The sequence below is a fragment of the Mustela nigripes genome, chromosome 3, assembly GCF_022355385.1.
Source record: "Mustela nigripes isolate SB6536 chromosome 3, MUSNIG.SB6536, whole genome shotgun sequence".
In the NCBI taxonomy this organism is placed as follows: Eukaryota; Metazoa; Chordata; class Mammalia; order Carnivora; family Mustelidae; genus Mustela; species Mustela nigripes.
In genome coordinates, this window is record NC_081559.1 from 85,996,330 (window position 1) to 86,018,530 (window position 22,201).

The following is a 22,201-nucleotide window of genomic DNA, read 5'->3' on the forward strand; positions in this document are numbered from 1 at the left end:
AAGAATCATGTATCTTCCTATATGAGAGATAGAAACAATTCTCAGGGATGTCATGGTTTCCTAGATTGAACCCTGCAAGAAGTTTCTAACTATAGAAGGGGGAATGATGGAGTAGCTCTAGGATAACTAGCAATAGTTTTGAATGTATTTCTACATATCTCTTAGAAATGTTATAATTCAAAAGAAAGTATAAATGATTAGTCGGTTTCAAATTACAGCCCCAGTCATCGCATTTGACAAGGAGCAACTTTATTACAGAGAGAAATAGAAAGACCTAGTAATGAATTGGGGGAAGAGTTTAGTTCCATAGAACCTCCCAGGTCTGAGAGAAAGTAATTATGTACATTATGATGATTTAAAAGTATGTGTAATAGTGGATGCCACTTAAGTAACATCCAAGAATGGGGAAGACCTAATTCATCTTAATTAAGGTTCTTCATGGCCTGCCAGTTCTTTGAGGCATGGGTATCTGCAGGCTGGCTGGCCAGAGTTGCAGAGAAGGAGAGATTATTGATAAATTAGATGGCTGAATGAAATTATTGTATACAATATCCAGGAAGAGAGGAAATCATTGTTGAAGAGAAACAACCTGCAGGCTCTAAGCTTTTAGCAATAGGGAGATTTAAAAGGTAATCATGTCGTGGTACCTAATGGGAAAAAATGATTTCTTTTCACTGGATGACCATCTGGATGGAATGAATAGGAAGATTTGATTGGGGAGAAGGTCAATGGGTTGTAGTCTAAGTACACTATTTGGAAAACAAGCAAGGGATCATTTCTAAGAAGGCAGAGTATGGTCAGTGGTGTCAAACTTAAACTGTAAGGAGCATGAGAATGAATGGGGCAAGGGTGGGAATTGGGGAATTGGTATTGTTAGAGAACACTTTCATCCAAGAGATTTGGGATTAGGAGCAAAGTTGTAAGGAAAATACAGGAAGGAGAAGAGACAGACATAGTTCGTGTTCTAAGTTGAGAAGATCTGTGAAAAGTCACCTAAAAATAGCCCACTATTGTAACACTTATTATCAATAAAAGTTATCAGGTCAAAGGGGTACCTTAAAAATGCCAAAGACACAAATGAGGAAATTGTAGAGTAGGGAATAAGATCACAGGTGTCTGGAAGGAAACGGAATATAAGAACACAGGTCTCTCAAAAAGAAGCAAGATAGAAGATCTGGAGCTCTAATAGACTTTGAATTTTGAAAGGCAGACATCTTTCCCTCTGCTATTAAAAGGAAAGATGAGAATATGAATGTGCAGATGGCATGAAACCCTGATATGCATAAATTAGAATTTTATTTTTCTATAACTTAATTTCTGTGCAATGGCCCTTTTCAATATGGTGACAGAAAGCTCAAGTAGTTCAAGATCCTGTCTTCCATCTCCCTGGTCCTCATTCCTCACAGGCCACTGCTGAGGGATCCCTTGCTTCTGCCTGTCTGCCAGCAGCTCTGTGATTCTTCCATGACATGCTCAGAAACCATGGTTCCACTGTTACGCCTACCAGCTCAGGAATCTCTCAGGCATGTCCCCATTACTGTCTGTCTAGTTAGACTCCCTCAGACATTCACTCTCAAGTTGTGCTTCTCCCGAAAGGTTCTGACCCAGGAAGTGTGCTGCATGGCTTCTGGGACTCTCAAAGTTCCTTCACATTTCTTGTCTGGTGGTGACTCGGCAGCACAGGGTGGAAGCATGTGTGCTGCACTCATGCGGCATTTTGCTTAAATACTTGTACCTGTCTGAGGTCCTTACCGTTTATTTCTACATGGATTGTTGCCCCTGTAATCAACCAAGAAGATTGTCCCCTTTCTTGGTGGGGTTTGGAGGCCCCCAGGCCTGGCCCATGCCTTCCCCAAAGCAGTGGACATAAAATATCTTAGCATCTTGAGTGTATTGGGGAGGAGAGGAGCTGGAATAAACTAATAAACATTTCTAAAATACTAAAATACTATCAATACCTTGGGGAGCCTGGGTGGCTCAGTTGGTTAAGTGACTGCCTTCGGCTCGGGTCATGATCCTGGAGTGCCAGGATCAAGTCCCACATCGGGCTCCCTGCTCAGCAGGGAGTCTGCTTCTCTCTCTGACCCTACCCTCTCTCTTGCTCTCTTTCTCATTCTCTCTTTCAGATAAAGAAAATCTTTTTTTTTTTAATTTAAAAAAAAATAAATAAAATACTACCAATACCAAAGATGAAGAGAATGAAAGTTTATTGTAGATCTCCAGGGTGCCAGGTATTTTTTTTCATTCCTAACAACTGACTTTTTAAATGTGGATATTACTGTTATCCCATTTTAAGGATGAAGCAAGTGAGGCTGTAAGTGGTTATGTGATACAGCTGAAACCATATTGTGGGTCAGTGGCAGAGACACTTTTCTCTGAACTGCATCTTTCACTCTTTCTCTAAAAGTAATGCTGAAGGGCAGAATGCAGCATGAATGATCTTCAGAGAAAGCCGCAATGGAGAGTCATGGTTTTGGTCAGCCATAAGTAAATATTGGTGGGGAGGTCTGATAGAATGAGAGAAAGAGGGACACTAGTAGTATCCAAGAGAGACAGAGACAGAAGTCAAGTAGTCGGTGGCTAGAACTATCGGTTGAATTCTATGCAAAGGAGCATTTAAGATGCAGAAACCACAAATGTGGAGGGAAACCAGAGCTGATTATTGCTATGTTGGGTCTGTAGAGGAGAGAGAAGCATTATTGGCCTTAGAAAGGAGAGTAGAGAAGTAAATGATTGTAATAACTAACACAGGGTAATAAATGGAAGCTTTAGGTTTGTGAACAAGGAACACATCACTGAATTTGGAAGTAAAGCAGTACTCCATGACAAAGAAATAAAGATGGAGGTTAGCATATCAGAAAGGGAAAGAAATTTGAAACCATGGTGTTCTATCATAATTTTTATTACTTGCACATATTCTTATTGCCATCTCTTGTCCAATGGGTTTTAACCTCAAGTCACAAGAATATAAGGAATGTCTAGGCCTTGCTGGTCTGGAAACAAAACCATGGACTGAGGGTGCCAACTCTTTTTCTTCTCATTATGTGTAGGAAGAAAGAAAGAAAAAAAAATTAAAGATTGTATAGAAAAAAGAAGATGACTTTCAAATGCAGAGACATAATTTCAAATGCAGATTCAACCTCTTCTGTGTGATCTTAAGAGGAAGAATATTTATGATCTGGTGCCTGGCTTAGAATCATCAACATATAGCAGGAGCCCTACGAATTTAAATCATTTTTCCATACCTTCATTTATTCAACCCATTTTTTTTTTTTTTTTTTTTTGAGCAGCTCATTTTATGCCACAGATAATGATTAGTCAGTATAGGTCACATTATGCTGCAGTGATGAACATCCCTCCCCCATGTCAGCTGCTTAACACAACAAAGTTTATTTACCTCACTAACTCAAAGTCTGCTGCATGGTTAGGTGACCTTGCCTCCACATAGCAGTCCAGACTGTCTCCCTTTTATAACCTAAGTCGTAACACAAGCTCTCCACAAGGATTTTTGCACCCAAGGAAGTGTTATTCAGAACTACTCTTAGATACTTCTCCCTGCAGGTAACACAAATCAGTCAGCTTGCATCCCACAGACCAGAACTAGTTCTATGGCCTCCCTGGAGGAGTTAAACCTAGAGTCTTCTGTGTGCCCAGAAGAGAGAAGAACCAGATACTGATAAACAGAAGTAAAGTCTTCCACTACTTGGCAAGGCACTGGGTACTTATAGTGAACAAACTAGTCATCCTTTATGTTTTCCTCATGGAGTGCTCAGTCCAGAGTGACATGCTGCTGGGAAACAATAGCATGGGTAAAGAGCCAGGCTTCTGCCCAGGCAATGCAAGGAACGATATCAAAGAAATTGCATTCCGTAAGGATAAAGTTATGTGGGAAAATAGGAAAGGGTAACAGTTTAGTGTAAGTGACAAGTATGGAGAACTTAGAAATCCTCAATAAATATTTACTGAACGAATGTTAAATGAGGAATAAGAAGAAATTTAGCTCTACAAAACTAAACGGGAAAGGCAACAGAGAGAGAACAGATATAGGAAGAAAAAACACATGGAAACAGTTTATGCTTTTCGAATGTTCTGAATAATATTTGGGAATAAAAGCTGTTCTTGCTATATCTGCTGCTTCCAGTAAGCCTGAAATATTTCCGTGCTGGTCGCTTCTGCCATAGTTGGGCTGCTGAAGAACTCGTTCCCAGCCAGACTGTTCATTCTTACCTATTTAAGAGTGAGGGGACTGTGGGAGGCTTGGACTTTGACACATCTTCAAGAATGTTTTTAGATCAGTCAAGTTTGCTTGATGGGCAGCTATCAAATATAGAGGGGGCAGAAAAAAGTAGGAATTATGCTACTATACATACTGAAAATGGTACATCAGCCAAAAATCCTATAAATACAATTTTGTGGCAGAATGTTGGGGGGGGGGATTAGTTCCTTAAAAGCATTAAAAGTGATTTCTATTAAAATCTTTATTAAATAATAGAAAACATAGAGGGGGGGAGTGGGAAGAAACCTAACACAACCCATGTTAACATTTCAGTATACTTCATCCCAGACATTTTTTCTAGGTACACACACCCATTTGTCTTATAAAAGCAGTTCATATGGTAAATACTAGTCTGTCATTTACCTTTTACTTAACAGTATTTCTCGGGTATTTTTCCATGTCAAGAAGAATACTTCGATAACATAATTTTTTTTAAGATTTTATTTTTAAGTAATCTCTACACATAATGTGGAGTTTGAACTCACAACCCTGAAATCATGAACCACATGTTCCTCTGGCTAAGCCAACCAGGAGCCCCTCTATAGCATTATTTTTAATGCAGTGTGGTATTGCCTATGTATCCAAATGTATTTCTTTATTATCCCTCTAAGTTGTTTCCAGATGGCTGCCATTACAAACCCAATACTGTTATGAACATCTTCTAGCTGAATTTCTGTGTACCTCTTTAATTGTTTGACAGGGTATCTTTTTAAATTTTCTAAATTACTGGGGCAAAAGTTATATACACTTTCAAGCTTATTGTGCATATTACCAAACTGCCCTCTAAAACATTATTTCAGTTTAGTTTCCTATTAGCAATGGATAAGAGCAAAAGAATGTTTAGGAACCAGTAAGTCTCCAAGTAAGGTTACATAGAGAACTGAGTGTATTATTAAATGTGTGCTTCAATCTTCATAGCTATTAGAAAAAGGGGCACTCACTGTGTTATTTTAATCCTCCACCCTATATTTAATGTTTTGTGCTGAAATTATAAATATGAGAGCTTCACATTAGATTTCTTAGAAAGAAATTTAAGACAGATTCATATACTCTGCTAAATGGGTTCATAAGTATTGTGGATGCTGGGATAGATTCCATGGAAGACCCTTTGGATATTTGGAATGAGTTCCTCATCCATCGAAATCTATTGAGCTCTGCCCTTGACTGTCATTCGTGCCTTGCTATATGGCTGTGGCTAAATATCTAATTATCATCTGAATGTTAGGAAATTTCTCATTTTTCTAAAGAGAAAACTGAGAGAAAAGTTTAGCAAAATTTATTATGTAACTTTGAGGGACATAAATGAATTAAAATATCTACTTATATGATCTACTAATTTAGAAATAAATAATACTTCAAAGCGCACATCCTGTAAAATAATTTTAGAAGTATTGCTCTTTTCCCACCCTTAAATCTCATGAAGCAGTTTTAGCCCAAATTCCCCTTCCGTGCATTCTTGACAGTATGGTGGGTGCCATCTTTTCAGGAAGCTGGCATGTTTCCAGCACCTGTCATCTGGAACCCTGTCTAAGCTGCTTGGGGTGCAAGACTTGGGAAACTGTCATCACTGGAAATCTTTTCCTTAGCTATAAAAACCTACTTACTACTTACAATCCCTAATAATGACTTATTTTGTTACTTTTTTTTAAGTGATCTTTAAAATACTTGTTTTCAACAACGTCCAGCAATTTGAACTGTTAGGTGATGTCTCTCAAAATAATTACTAAGTCGATATTAAATTCCTTTGCTTCTGTTTTTGCCAGTCCCATCGAGTGAATGACTACTCGCACCATCCAAAACTGTCACCGTTAGGCATTGTTTCAGGTTAATGCAACTTCCTCAAACAGTGCTTTGTTCGAAATAAAGTAATTGAGAGAGTGCCCAGTATTATGAGAGACGTTAGAAGGACTTTAGTATAAAATGCCTCTTTTCCTGAGGGATAATTTTACATTCGTCCATATATTATAGTTTAAACAAGAGAGGGATTCGTACAAACCTCTTTTGTGTTCTTATGCAAAGTGACTGTTGAATATGAAAGCTTTTGTCCACCTATAAAAATATCTTAAGAAATGGGTGAAGTGCTTTATTTTTCATTTAAAGAAATTGAATAAAAACATTTTTAAAAATTGAAAGGATACAGTAGGATTGTAATGCATTTATCTTGTATGGAAATGCTGAAAGTGCAGGTTCATAAAACCTGCTGCCCTGAAAACATATTGGAATCTTTTCAGAACTATAGCTTCTCCCTGATTAAGCCTCCTCCCCACCCCAAACTGCATCTATTTTAAGTTTAATACAAAACAAACAAACAAACAAAACAGCAGGAACTATTTAGAATAAATATTCTCTTGTGGATCTGTAGCCAAAATTTTTGGAGCTCAAAATGAAAAATTTAGAGAACAGAGTGGCTAGATTTCCCTATAGTCTTACTTTCTCTTTAAGATATATTATGTTATATTGTTTCCATTCTTTTCATCTAAGTACTTCCCAGAGAATCAGACCAAAAGAACATATTACAGATTAGGTCGCAGCTATTTGATTGATATGGTTGAAGATAGCATATGGTGTGTTCTTTACTTTCAAACTGTTTTGAGTCTTTGTTCTTGCCCACAGCATATACAGTATATATGAAAACCATCCAAAAACTTCCCAATGGTACATGTATATAATATGCATCATTTTAAAAAGTGATCAACATTTCACCATTGCATTCTTTATTATTTGAAGTAAATCAAATCAAGAGATACTGAGCTTAAAATAAGTTGTTACAGAACTCAAATTCTATAAGATCTTATAATTCCATAAAATTATAAATGCTGTTTTAAAATGTTAATCAGAAGATGCATTTGTTTTAATTCTTGATACTGAAAATATTGACTGAATTGTGAATTAACACATTTAGGGTTGCAGATGTCATTTTTCATGAGATTTCCTGAATGATGTAATTTTCATATTTCATATAGCAGTTTGATCAATTTACAGATTTATTTTACATAATTAGTTGGTAAATGAGAAATTCAATTGCTGATATATAACTATTTCCCTGTAAAATAAAAAAAAATAAGTTAAAATTCTGAATTATAAATAAAAAAACAAATATTTTGAAGACATCTGGTCCACATCTGTCTGAAATAAGATAATTTGAAACAGTGCAATTAAATGCAAAAAATACTGAAATATTCACACCTTACAATGTAAAAAAAAAAAACTCATTTCATTTTAATGTGATTTCTTGAACTGATGATTTTTTTTTTTTTTTTGGTGTCCTTTAGCCTCTCATTCTGTCATTATAAAGAAGACTGACAAGCTAAACAAACAACAATAATCCATGTTTTTCAAAAGCCTCTACTAAATGAAAGAATTATCTTTATTACTATTCTTTTATGAGTTGACTAACCTCCACTCCTGAGTTAATACTCAGCGGGCTTACACTCAGGCCTACCCCCTTTTGATGTATTTATAATTCTCCATTCAATTATTTAAAATGAGAGATTAGCGAGAGAGTCTGTAATCTTGCTCCCTAAATTGTGCGTTCCTTGTGGGCACAAAGGGGCTCAGCAAATGTGAGAGGAAGGTATTCATACCCATGAAAATGAAAAACATCTTTGGTACATTCTCATGATCAGTAGAGAATCGTCCTTTGAAGACTGGTCTTTTCTTTTGTTAAAAAACCCGTGTTAAGTGGAAAATTAAACATTTTAGGAGAAAGGGAAATACACTAGACTTTCTATAGTCTAACCAAAAAAAAAGGTGAAAAACAAGAAAGATTCCTCCTTTAATAAAAGGCTGCAGAGCCTTAAGATTTCAATAGAACTGGGTATTGATTCATGAGAGAGAAGTTACATTCATGAAATCACTTGATGCTGATGCTGCAATTTAAGGTTATAGGGGGAAATCTCCGCTTGGATGCCAGAGGTTCCCTTAACTAGCAATAGACCACAAAAGGAGTTGATACTGTGAAAAGTGAAAACATTGTTTCTAACAAATACTGTAAGGTTTCACAAGTTATATTTTGTGTGTTTATTTCCAGGGAACATGATAAAGATCCAGAGAGTTTTTTTAAGGTACTGATGCACCTTAAGGGTTTAGGACTCAATTTCCACGTGTCTATCCTTGGAGAAACCTTCACAGATGTCCCAGGTATCTCTTTTGAATTTCCTAATGCGCAATTTTATAGATGGCATAAGCTCTACAACTTAAGTATTAATTTCCATGTTTCCCTTTGTTAGAATAATCAAGATGAGCACTGTTAACCAAAAGATTATACGATGGCATTAAAGTGTGATTCAATTAAAAAAATACTTAAGTAAGCATTCTTTGATTTAAGTTGAGAACGTGAAGTCATCTCTTTTATCAAATATAGTTTATACAATGTAACTTGATGTAAATAAAATATATTGCTTTAGGCATCTTAACACTTAAGGAAAGTGGGAATTTGTAATTGGGTATACAACCTTTCACCCCTGGGGTCACTGGTTTGAATCTTGCTTGCACTGATAATGGCTGAAATACATTACCATCTGTTAGGTGGACTGTGTAAAGCATTTTGGCATCAGACTTGTAATGTGGAGTAGCCCACAGTCTACATCTAGTTGTCACTGGCCCATGGCTTTTTTTATTGAGTTGCAGAAACAAAAATTGAAGCTGATGGCAGCAGGTCTTCTCATCCTTAATTCCACATGGAGCCTCGTCGGAGCCATTTCCTTTGCCCTCATCCTCAGTGGGCATGTTTGGGTCAGTAAGATGAGCATCCTGACCCCTTTCATAAGCACTTAAGTGTTCATATTATTTTAATTGAGGAGTAGTTGACATACAATGTTATATTTCTTAAAATATTATATTAGTACAATAGTGATTTGACATTTGGATACATAGAGGGAACAGTTACTACTATAAATCTAGTCACCCTCTGTCACCTTCCAAAGCCAATACAATATCATTGACTGCATCCCGTGTTGTACATTACATCCCCATGGCTTACTTATTTTGTAACTGCAAGTTTGTATGCCCTTCAGCCATATCACTCACCCCGAACCCTCTTCCTCTCTGGCAACTGCCAAACTGTATCTATGAGTCTGGGGTTTTGTGTTTTGTTTTGTTTTGTTAGATTCCACATGTAAGTGAAATCATACAGTATGTGTCTTTCTCTATCTGACTTATTTTGAGTAGCATAATGCCTTCAAAGTCTACCATGTTGCAGATGTCAAGATTTCATTTTTTATGGCTGAGTGGTATTCCTGTGTGTGTGTGTGTGTGTGTGTGTGTGTGTGTGTGTGTGTGTTCACAAGTTGTCTTTATCTTCTTTATCATCTGACATTGGACATTTAGGTTACTTTCATATCTTGATTATTATACATAATGCTACAGTGAACACAAGGGCACATATATCTTTTCAAATTAGTATTTTTGTTTTCTTTGGATAAATACTCAGAAGTGGAATTGCTGGATACTATATTGGTCCTATTTTTAAATTTTTGAGGAACTTCCATACTGTTTTCTGTAGTAGCTGCACCAACTTACATTCCCACCAACAGTACATGAGTACTTGCTTTGCCGTACATCCTCGCCAACATTGGTTACTGCTTGTCTTTCTGATAATTGCCATTCTGGCAGGTACAAGGTGATATTTCATTGTGCATTTTGATTTGCATTACCCTGGTGCTTAGTAATGTTGAGCATCTTTTTCATGTGCCTATTAGTCATCCGTATGTCTTTTTTGGAAAAATGCCCATTCAGATCCTCTGCCATTTTTTAGTTAGATTGCTTGATTTTTTTTTTCTGTCATTAAAGTGTACAAGTTTGTTATATATTTTCAGTGTTAGCCCCTTATTGGATATATGACTTACAAATACCCTCTCACATTCACTAGTTGCCTTCCCATTTTGTTGATGCTTCTCTTAGCTGTACAGAAGAAGCTTTTTAGTTTGATGTAGTCCCATTTGCTCATTTTTGCTTTTGCTTCCCTTGCCCCTTGAGTTAGAGCCAAAAAAGAATTGCTGAGGCTGACATCAAGGAGCTTACTGCCCTGTTTTCATCTAGGAGTTTTGTAGCTTCAGGTCTCCCATTTGAGTCTTTAATGCATATTGAGTTGATTATTTTCTATGATGTTACAAGATAGTGCTCCAGTTTTATTCTTGTGCAGATTGCTGTCCAGTTTTCCCAACACCATTTATTGAAGAGTCTACTTTTTCTCCTTTGTATACTCTTGCCTCCTTCGTTGTAAATTAATTGACAATACGTGTGTGGGTTTATTTCTGGAGTCTTTGTTCTGTTGATCTTGGAGTCTGTTTTAATGCCTATACTATGATATTTTGATTGCTATCACTTTGTAATGTAGTTTGAAACCAGGGAGCGTGATACCTCTAGCGTTGTTGTTCTTTCTCAAGACTATTTTGGGTATCGTGCTCTTTGTGGTTCCATATGCATTTTAGAGTTATTTGTTCCAGGTCTATGAAAAATGTCATTGGAATTTTGATAAAAATTGAATTGACTCTGTAGATTGCTTTGGGTAGTATGGACATTTTAACAGTGTTAATTTTTCCATATGAGCATAGAATATCTTTCCATTTATCTGTACCTTCTTCAGTTTCTTCACCAATGTCTTGTAGTTCTCAGTTTATAGGTCTTTCACCTTCTTGATTAAATTTATTCCTAGATATTTTATTCTTTTTGATATGATTATAAATGGAATTGTTTTCTTAAATTCTCTTTCCAATAGTTTGCTATTAGTATATAAAAATGAAACAGATTTTTGTGCATCAATTTTGTATTCTTCATCTCTACTGAATTCGTTTATTATTTCTAACAGTTTTTGGTGGACTCTTTAGAGTTTTCTGTGTATAGTGTCATATTATTTGCAAATAGGGACAAATTTGCTTCTTCCTATCCAACTTATATGACTTTTATTTCTTTTTCTTACCTAATTGCTATGGCTGGGACTTCTAGTACTGTGTTGAATAGAAGTGGCTGGAGTGTGCCCACTCCTCTTGTCTTGATTCTGACAAAATAAAATCTTATTTTTAAGCAATTTCCACACCTAACGTGGGTCTCAAATTCACAACCCTGAGATCAAGAGTCACACATTCTATTGACTGAGCCAGCCAGGTGCCCTTGATTCTTATCTTAGAAGAAAAGCTTTTCACTTTTTAGCTTTTCACTGTTGAGTATGATGTTAGATGTGGGTTTTTCATAAATGGCTTCTATTATGTTGAGGTACATTTCCTCTATACCCTCTTTGTTAAGAGTTTTCATAAATGAATATTGAATTTTGTCAGAGGCTTTTTCTACATTTATTAAAGTGATCATGTGATTTTTATTTTTCATTTTGTTAATATGGTGCATTACATTGAGTGGTTTACAGATCCCACTTGATCATGACATATGATCCTTTTAATGTCATGTTGAATTCAGTTTGCTAATATTCTGTTGAGGGTTTTTGCATCTGTGTTCATCAGGAATATTGGCCTTTAGTGTGTGTGTGTGTGTATGTTGTGTCCTTCTCTGCTTTTGGTATCAGAGTATTGCTAATCTCACAAAATGAGTTTGGAAGCTTTGGTAGGAAGTGTGGTAGAATAGGACTAAAGTATGGAGATTCTTGATAACCAAAGTAGATGAGGTAAAAGTAAGAAATAAGGAACCTAGATCGTGAACAGGAAAGAAATGTCATGAAACTTGTATTTTAGGAAGCCTTATCTTTCAGTGGTATGTAGGCAGATTCACAGTAAGACACTACAGTGGTAATCCAAGTGTGATTCTTGAAGTGGTGGCTGAGAGGTTAGTGAGAGGGATTGTATGACAGAGATATTCTCAAGGAAAGCACAGAAAGGAATTTGGAAGATGGATAGCTACCTAAGGCAGGAAGAAAAATTCATTGGCAAAGCTGGTGAATCTTGTTTGTGGCAGCATTGAGGTGTTTGTGGATGGACTGAGAAGTGTGACTGGAGGAAGTCCCTAAGCAAAAACCTTCTCAGCCAGGTTTACTATTGAGTAGTTTTAAGCCATCACTACAGAAAAGACTAAGATTTTACACAGGGCCATGTTCTTGGGATCACAGTCTACCTTCCCACACATTAATATTGAGCTATTTAGAGCAGTGCGGAGGGTTAAAAGTGGGGTGTGAAGCCTCAGGGGCCTAAGTACTGAGAACTCAGTAGTTATAGGTCTCAGTTTTGGCTTGACTGCAGCGTATACTTACTGAGCACTGTCAGAGGGGAATTCCACAGTGAACAAGACTCAGCGCCCATCTTCAGGGAGCTCTGCCTTGGGCTGATACTTATGTACAATTTTAGGTACTTAAGATGCTGTGAAATAATTAGGGAACACTGTTGAAGCCCACAGAAAGGGGTATCATATTATTTATGACTTTTCCAGTCTCACCAGTCTCACCTGGGGCTCCTGTCTTAGCCTCTGGTCCATCTCTGTCATTCCAAATGTGAGTTAGCTTTCTTCATGACTACAGCAGTTTACCTTGTACATAAGAGGAGTCCAAGTTGTGTATGGACAAATGAGCCTGGTAGTTTTCCAGGTTGTGTTCCTAGAAGACCACCTGGCCAATCTTTAAAGTTTTCCTAACAGGTCATTCTGTATATTTTCAGCCATTTGTATCATTGTCTTGGTTTAATAAACACATAGCACTCACTGTATTCCAGGCATGTTCTAAGCAATTTACAAATATTAATTCTAACTTCTCATAACAGTCTTGTTCAGTATTACTATCTCCATTTTTCTCAGGAAATGAGAAAGTAAGTAAGATCAAATAGCTAGGTAGTACTTTGTACTACTCTTCTAATGACTTTCTGTGTTCTTGTTTTCTGAACCGTATCTCTAAGTTTACACATTCTTTTTTTCCCCAACTTACCATCCAGCTTCACAAAAAGGTTACCTAGCAAGCATACATTTCTTTACCTGTTGTCTCTTCAGGATGCTACATTAGCATATCTAAAACCCATACCATAAGCCAATTTACATATACTGTAATATCAGCCAGAGGACTTACTGTCAATACTATTAACACTTGCAAAGAAGTACTTTTCTTATAAATATTTGCAACAATAATAATTATTATGCTATCAATTGCCACTATTTATTGGCAGTTTGCTTCTTACTTGGTCTTTTGCCACATTATTTACTGTAATGCTCATGATAAACCCTATGGAGTAGGTATTAGCATCGCACTTGATAAGTAGAAAGACTGAGACTCTGAAGGCTTACGTCATTTTGATTGCACCACCTGTGGGTTAAACTTTTCTCTTTCACATACAAGCCTTAATGAATTGGAAGACCAAGAAAGGCTTAATATATGAATGCAGGACCTCTCATTAGTCTTTTTTTTTTCTTTGCTTTTTATCAAGATATGACTTATATATAACATTGTGTAAGTTTAAGGTATCCAACATGTTAATTTGATACACTTACATATTGTAATATGATTACCACTATAGCTTTAGCTAACACCTCTCTCGTGTCACATAATTATCATTTCTTTTCTGTGATGAACACATTTAAAATCTAGTCTCTTAGCAATTGTGAAGTATATAATATAGGATTGTTGGCTATAATCACTATGTTATGCTTTAGACCTCCAGAATTTATTCGTTTAGTTGCAGGTTTGTACATTAATTTCTCTGTCTCCAACTTCCTTCGCTTTCTCTCTCTACAGATCTCTTAGGGATATCTAGCACATCTGTGTAATGATGTTAATGCTAGTGAGTTTTACTGCCCTTCTGATGAAACAATCTCCATTAAGTTTCTTTTGGAGATGTTTGTATAGAACAACTTGGTAGAGTCTCCATACTATTGATTATTTTCAAGTATGTTTATTATTTTCAAATTATATTGTCGTAGGGCTTTTATTATCCTTTTTCTGAAAAGTGTGGTAGATTATGATTCTAGTTTATAGACACATTGTTTCTAGCTCTTTTGTGTCATCCTTTCATTTTACAAGAGAGTAGACAGATTTAGCACAGTGACTATTCCAGGTTCTCGGAGCTGGGCCGCATGGGTGAGATAAGCAGGAGATAAAGATAAGGTTAGGAGTCATTGGGGCGCCTGGGTGGCTCAGTGGGTTAAGCCTCTGCCTTCGGCTCAGGTCATCATTGCAGGAAGCCTGCTTCCCCCTCTCTCTCTGCCTGCCTCTCTGCCTACTTGTGATCTCTCTCTCTTTGTCAAATAAATAAATAAAATCTTAAAAAAAAAAAAAAGACAAGGTTAAGAATCAAACTGGGGAGTCTGTCTCCTCCTCCCTCTATGCTTTTATACATATTCAGTAAAGGTTTTTTTAAAATATCTTCTTTGGGCCAAGCACCATGCTAGACATTTAAGATGAAATGATAAATAAAGCAGTCATGTGTTGGGATGTTTGCAGCTTGTCCCATATCAGAGCTTGATTTATCACTTACCATAACAGTCCTTAGAAACATCAGAACTATCATTTCTTGAACACCTAGCATGTGCCAGGTAGTGTTCTAAGCACTTTGTGCATTGCCTCACTTACTCTTCACTGTTGAGGTTACCATCTTACTGCTGAGAAAAGCAAGGCATGGGGAGGCTAGGTCACTTGCCTGAAATTACCCCTCCATCCAATTATGAAACTACATTTCAAAACTTTGTCAGCCTACCTCCAGTACCATTGTGTATTCTACATGGAAGCCCACAAAATCATTGTTGTTTTAAAGATACCCCAAATAATAGTTGTCATATATTTAGTGTTCAATAAATATCATCTGAATGAATGAGTGAATGAGTTTGACATAGAGAACAATGCAATTTACATACCATATCAGGTATATAGAAATCTACATTGAAACTCTTCAAGTACAAGAGAGTTAGTGACTAAAAATAGAGAACTGTAAGACTTAAGGAAGTTCTAAGTGGTTTTATATTATGTTTTCTATTTTATATAGGAGACCTTGATTTAACATAAATCTATTTTCAGGTTTTTTCTCATCTTTCAGCTCTTACATCAGTCAAAATAAGCTGAGTTCTGCTAAACAGTCTTAAAATCTCAATGGCTTGAAACATAAGATTTCTTACTCATGCTATATATTTATTACACGTGGGCAGTAATGTTCTACTCACTGTGGTCATTCAGGGACCAGGCTTGCAGAGAGACCCAAGCAACCACCATCTCAAACATTGCCAGTTACTATGCCAGATGGATGCGAAAACTAGGAGATCCTCCATTAACAATTCAGTGCTGGATCCTTCAAGTGACATAAGGTTCCACTCAATGCATTGGCCAGAACTTGTTGCAAGGCGCTGTGCAACTGGGGGTGGGGGTAGGAGATGCAATCCTGAGTTGAGCCCAGAATGGGGGAAGAACAGAAATATTTGGTGAATAACACTATTGACCACCATAGCTCCTTAATATGCATCATGACCTGTGGCTGATCAGAGAAAAAAACCAAGCCCATCCAAGATGCCTGCCTTAATCCAAGTGAATCTATCCCCATTGAATAAAGAACTCTTAACAAATGTTAGAGTACTCCCCACAGCTCTCTCGCTGGAGACAACCTATCTGGTGTCTTCAGACCAGATGTATCATGTATCATCAGAGTAATATGAAGTCAAACTGGCCTCTGTGGGAATGGAGTGAGTTATCACTTACAAGTGACCTAGCATTTTGGAAAGGTTAAAGTGACCGTCATGGGTAGTTTTGTCCTCCACCCCCAAGGGACATATGACAATGTTCAGAGGCCTCTTAGTTCTTACAGCTGCTGGGGGGAGGGTGCTGCTCACAGGTGGTGGGTATAGGTCAGGGATGCTAACAATCCTACAATGCACAGGACAGCCCCTTAGAACAAAGCATTATCCAAACCAAAATATCAGCAATACCGACATTGACGAGCTCTGATTTATAGGAAGTGAAGTCAGAAGATCAGGTTTGAACCGGGTCCCCTAGCTTTCTCCGTTACCCTCAGTTAATCCATCTATACAGAACAAAGGGGAAGATGGGAAAGGGAAATGCAACAATAGAACGACCTGCCCTACCCACTTCAGTGAGTTAGAATGAGGATTTCAGCCCAATTCCTTTGGGGAAAGTGTTTTCTTAACTACCTAGCAGATTTTGTTATATGATTCATGGACTTCCCTTCAGAGTTTGTATATGGAGTGAGTCTTTAATGCATTTTGGATCCAAAGAAGACTTTAATGATGCTGAACCTTAAAAGTTTGTTTCTGACACTATTTTAATTATATTTAATTCAGAAAATTGAAAGCCATTCTGCTACATAAAACATTCGTCAGACTCTATGTTACAATTGAACCACAAAACCCAGAAGCTCTGCAATGCAAATATTTTAGTTTTGACCAGTTATCATGACAGGGTCACATTGTTAGCCCTTGATGGGTTTAAAAAAAAAAAAAAAAAGCAAATGCTTAAGATATCAAGTCAGTGGAATGTGTTTGCACACTTAATTTCCCACAAACAATAATTCTAAACATTTTTTTTTTTTTCTGTGAACAGCCAAAGCCTTTTAGCAGGGCTCTTTTTTCCCTACTGCAGACATGGTGGGAGAAGGAATTTTAGTTTTAGACATTGGGGAACCAGAAAGGTTTCAAGGAAAGTGAAAACCTGAACTAAGTTTTGGCAAATAGAAATCCTTCTGGTTCACCTTTAATTTGAGGTTAAGAACAGTATGTGGAAAACTTCTGGTTAGTATCTGGCATGACAATGGTTATTATTGTGGTCTTGGCATATTCTTGCTCCTTAGTTCTGGAGTCAATGCTGGATGATTATATAACATTTCCCTCCTCTCCCATTTCTCTTTTCACTCCCAGCTACAGCCTCATTTTCAGAAGAGCAGCTACACTAGGGGGGTGGAGGGAGGGATGTAATAGAAAGTTTCTAGGAATGCAAATCACTTTTATCACATTAATATAAAGGTATAAAATTTCGCTATAGGGGAGCCCAACAGAAGGAAAGCTTATAAATATATGGATCAATCTTGAATTAAAAGATGATTACATATGAAATGAAAGAACTGTGCCAGTAAAATTGAATAAACTCATTCTCTCTAGACCATACCATTCCTCAAGCCTTTTCTCCTTTTATGTTTGTGATGTTATTACTACCTACTTCTTCCCCTAACACAGAAGTATTTACTGAGTTCCTATCATGGACTGGCACCATATTATGAATAACCAGAGGAGAAGATAGGTTCCTGCCCTCTAGAATCTTACTGTCTGGGAAGCAAAAATGTTGTTATAATTGTTTCATTATACCATGGCCTTGTTTATATTGGAACATTTTCAAAGAATTTTGAATATAAATCCTAACAGCAATGTAGTACACATTCAAACAAGCTTTAGCATCCCAAATGTATAGCTGAGGAAATGATTTATGTTGGCCCCATTTAAGTAGCATGGATCTGAGGTCGATTCTTGATGGACAGAGCCATCTTCAAGCAAGCCATCTTCAACAAGCCATCTTGTTTCTTATAAATAAGTTACTTTCCTAAGAATATGACTGGGGGAATCAGTTTCCCAAGAACATGATTTAATACAGAAGTCTTCTGTCTCTTAGTCCTTTTCCAAAAAATAATGGAAAAGCAAGGAAGTTTCTATAAATGTGGACATGTATGCTCCTGACAGGAAATAATAAATACTGTAATAAAAATGACAGTATCTCTTAAGATAACTTAGGACTTTAACAAGATGCCAATAAAGATGCCAAAATACTACTTTATATGTCTTCACAGCATACTTCTAAATTCATATAAAATAAATAAATAAATGTGCAGAGTATCAAAGGATTTTCTAGCAAAGCAATAACAAAAGGAAACATGTCCTACCATATTCAGAACATGTATGGAGTGATAACTTTTAAAAGAGTACTTTACAGGTTCAAAAGTAGAACAATGAACAAAACAGAGGATTCAGAAATAAACTCAATTTGTATATAAATTTAATATCCAACAAACTTAGGGTAACGAAAATGAATATATATATTCCAGCTTTAAAATATAATGTCATCAGTGAAAGCAATAAAATAAGTAAAATAAATACTTCAGAGCACCAAAAAAAAAAAAAATTCTTTTTTTTATCATTTCACTTTTTTTTTAATTTTTTATTTTTTATAAACATATATTTTTATCCCCAGGGGTACAGGTCTGTGAATCGCCAGGTTTATACACTTCACAGCACTCTCCAAAGCACATACCCTCTCCAATGTCCATAACCCCACCCCCCTTCTCCCAACCCCCCTCCTCCAGCAACCCTCAGTTTGTTTTGTGAGATTAAGAGTCACTTATGGCTTGTCTCCCTCCCAATTCCATCTTGTTTCATTGATTCTTCTCCTACCCACTTAAGCCCCCATGATGCATCACCACTTCCTCATATCAGGGAGATCATATGATAGTTATCTTTCTCTGCTTGACTTATTTCGCTAAGCATGATAAGCTCTAGTTCCATCCATGTTGATGCAAATGGCAGGATTTCATTTCTTTTGATGGCTGCATAGTATTCCATTGTGTATATATACCACATCTTCTTGATCCATTCATCTGTTGATGGACATCTAGGTTCTTTCCATAGTTTGGCTATTGTGGACATTGCTGCTATAAACATTCGGGTGCACGTGCCCCTTTGGATCACTACGTTTGTATCTTTAGGGTAAATACCCAGTAGTGCAATTACTGGGCCATAGGGCAGTTCTATTTTCAACATTTTGATGAACCTCCATGCTGTTTTCCAGAGTGGTTGCACCAGCTTGCATTCCCACCAACAGTGTAGGAGGGTTCCCCTTTAAAAAAAAAAAATTCTTAAAAAATAATTAAGTATGTTTTAAATACACATTGTAGATAAAGATTTACCGAAGCATCAACATAGCATAAGCACAGCAACTTACTGAACTCTTACTCTGTGCCCAGTGCAAGGCTGAGGCTTGTACTCTGATACTCCATTTGATATCAACAGTTCTCTCGGTAGATACAATTACTATCCCCCATATACCAGCAAAGGCACAAAGGGCTAAGTTAAAAATGTGCCCAAAGTCACACAGCTAATAATAGATAGGATGGTATCCAAAGAAATCAACACTAAATCAAATTTTGGAGGGAAAAAAACTGATTTTACCAGTAACTAAATATAAATACAGGGAGTATAAAAGAATAGTTACATGGACCCAAGAATAAAAGTAAAGGCATATACTGATGAAGACTAGCCAGTTTATGGAAAAACATGACATGTATAGTGATGGCAACGTAAATACTTTTCTTGTATAAGTTACTATACACTTTGTTTGTGTGATTTCACATCCAAGAATGTATCCCATGGGAATCCATCCTATGCCTTGCTCCCAGACATGTCTCAAGAAGTTGTTCTCAAAGTTGTAACTGTGAAAACATGATTGAAGAAAATGCTCTTTCATTTTCCTAAACAGGAGTCCTCAAGGTTTATGAGAAATGTGCACTTGGGGATGACTTTAAGGAAACACATAAATTAATTAAATAACAAATGGGAAAAGGTCAAGACATTAATGAACCAATAGGAAACTAGAAACAGACCCTAAATTTTAAAAGTCTGTACTTGTGTATGTGGCAGAAGGTGGATAGATCGGAAGTCTTAGAGTATGGCTTGTGAAGCTTGCTTTGAGATTTTGTTCTTTTGAATTCCTTCAGTTGTATATGGTCGTGATTTGGAGTATAATGTGGTCAAAATAAGATGGGCCCCAATAGTAATACTCCCTTGACTACGGTAGAAGGCCTGCCTGTTTTTCTCAAATTCGTGTTTCCTGCAATGTCTTATCAGCCCAGAAGTCTCCTAACAGAACACAGCCAAATAGGGAGTGAATATCTGGGTCCAACTAGTGAACTTCTCCAGCTCTGTCTTCCTGGCCTGAATTGTTACATTTGTGAAATGGAAACCATCAGAGATACATGGTCCAATGGGATGAATTCTATCCTGGAATTTGAAAGGGTCAGGATCTGCTCACAGCTCTGCCATCGATCAGCCATGCCGCCTCTCTTAGCCTTTGTTTCCTTATCCATAAAATAAAGTCACCCAAAAGAGGTTAAAACTAGAAGGGACGTGGGAGATTAGGATATGTCAACTTTTAAAATGAAGTGCATATCACACCCCCAAGGGGATTTCACATAGTGACACTTTCTGGAAAAAAATCTCATGTAGTGACATTTTCTTATTGTGAAAAGAAGTATAATAATTCTGCTTTTTCAAAATGTCTTTTTTTTTTTAAGATTTTATTTATTTATTTGACAGAGAGAGATCACAAGTAGGCAGAGAGGCAGGCAGAGAGAGAGAGAGAGGAGAAAGCAGGCTCCCCGCTGAGCAGAGAGCCCCATGTGGGGCTCGATCCCAGGACCCTGTGATCATGACCTGAGCCAAAGGCAGAGGCTTTAATCCATGAGCCACCCAGGCGCCCTCAAAATGTCTTTTAGTCTTTATCCTCCTGATATCTGTCTGCATTCCCAGTCCCACCTCCCACCCTCAGGCAGTTGAGAACTGTTGATCGAGGTTGTCACAATGATTCCAGCCACCCTCGTGGCTGACTATAGTTGCCCAGTGTTCCATTCTGTAAGCCTTTGCTGCCTTCAACTTCCTAAGGCTTCGTGCATCTTTCCTCTCCCTTTTTTCCTGCCCTAAACAAGTTAAGTACAACTTCGCTGAGGCGGATTTCTTAGTGTGCTTTCAACCACCTTCCTAGTCTCACTTCAGCGTGAGGATCCCCTGGAGGTAGCCCCTCCCTCCTCCACCTGTCATAGTTCAACCATCTTCCATGACTCATCTCACTCACCTTCCCTGACCTCAAAATGGGTATGCTGCCTCCCCTCTTTGAATGTCCATGGGGCTTTATTTATACTTAGCTATGTATTTGTCATACTTCAGTAAGTTAGAAGGTGTTTTGAGGATGGTGATTATATCTTATGACCCAAAGATTTTAAGAAAGCGGTTTCCAAACCACACTGTGATCCACACCAAGATGTATGTTTACATTGTGACCTATTGTATGCGTGTGTGTAGGCATATTTATAATTGAAACAATGGTTTCAAAGCAGAACTCATTCCTATTGCCTTCAGTAATGCCCTCTGATATTTTCTTTCTTTTCTGTTCTATTAATTTCTGGTCTAAATTGATTTTATGACCCTTAGTCATAGTTGTAAACACCACCATAATACAACACATTGCCCATAGTAGGTGTACTATTATATGTGTTTCATTAAATTGGCCTTTTTGATAAGATTATTATAGAAATATTACTGATCTGTGAATATATTCAGCGAACCCATTTTAATGTATTATGTTTATTTAGATATTAATTTCATGAAAAATCTTTTATAATCTCAAAATGGTGCTGCTTTCTCTTTAATTTTACATGACAAGCCAATCTGAGAAAGCAGTTCATTTTCATCCATTTTTATAGTAAGAAGATGAAGAAACATAGTTATACAGTAATTATCATTGTGAAGACAAAGCCCCTAAGAGTAATGGATTTGACATATCATGACAGTGTTTATCAAGTGACAGCTATGTGCCAGGCACTGTGCTAGGTGCTTTACAGATATATATACATTTCCTCGAATCCAGTGACAGCCCCACAGAGTAAGAGATCACCACTTTATGAGAATGCCAAATCAAACTGCAGTATTTTACTATATTCAGTGAAAATTCTTAGCATTAAACTGAAATCATGAGTTCTGATTTGGTTTTATTTCTGAAAAGGTTTTATTTCCCACAAAGTTCCCTGTAATTTAGCAAGTTTTTTTTTTCACAGTACGTTTTAACTGTGTTCAGCGCTTATGAAAAATGTCAGACTGATGGTGTTGAGAACGAAAGTTGTACCAACTGACGAGTCAGTTTCTTGATGTTCATTTTATGAACTTCATTAATTGAAAAATATAACAGGAAATAATGTTGGGCTTTTTTATATCTTAAGAGGGACATTGATTCTGGAAAAACAAAACTTTTAG

The 22,201-nt window shown here is 36.9% G+C and overlaps 1 protein-coding gene across 18 annotated transcripts in view; it reads left to right on the forward strand.

The window, feature by feature from the left end:
• GTDC1 (glycosyltransferase like domain containing 1) overlaps positions 1 to 22,201 on the forward strand; it is a 422,749-nt gene that overhangs the window by 350,450 nt on the left and 50,098 nt on the right. For 16 of the 18 annotated variants that reach the window (XR_009403155.1, XR_009403157.1, XR_009403156.1 and 13 more), the window contains one exon: positions 8,307 to 8,416. The exons of the other annotated variants lie outside the window; for them this stretch is intronic. Coding sequence is in view for 5 of the 16 variants with exons in the window: in XM_059394349.1 (XP_059250332.1) it covers positions 8,307 to 8,416 (110 nt within the window). In the remaining 11 variants the exon portion in view is untranslated. The remainder of the gene's footprint in view (positions 1 to 8,306; positions 8,417 to 22,201) is intronic. 18 annotated transcript variants of the gene reach the window in all.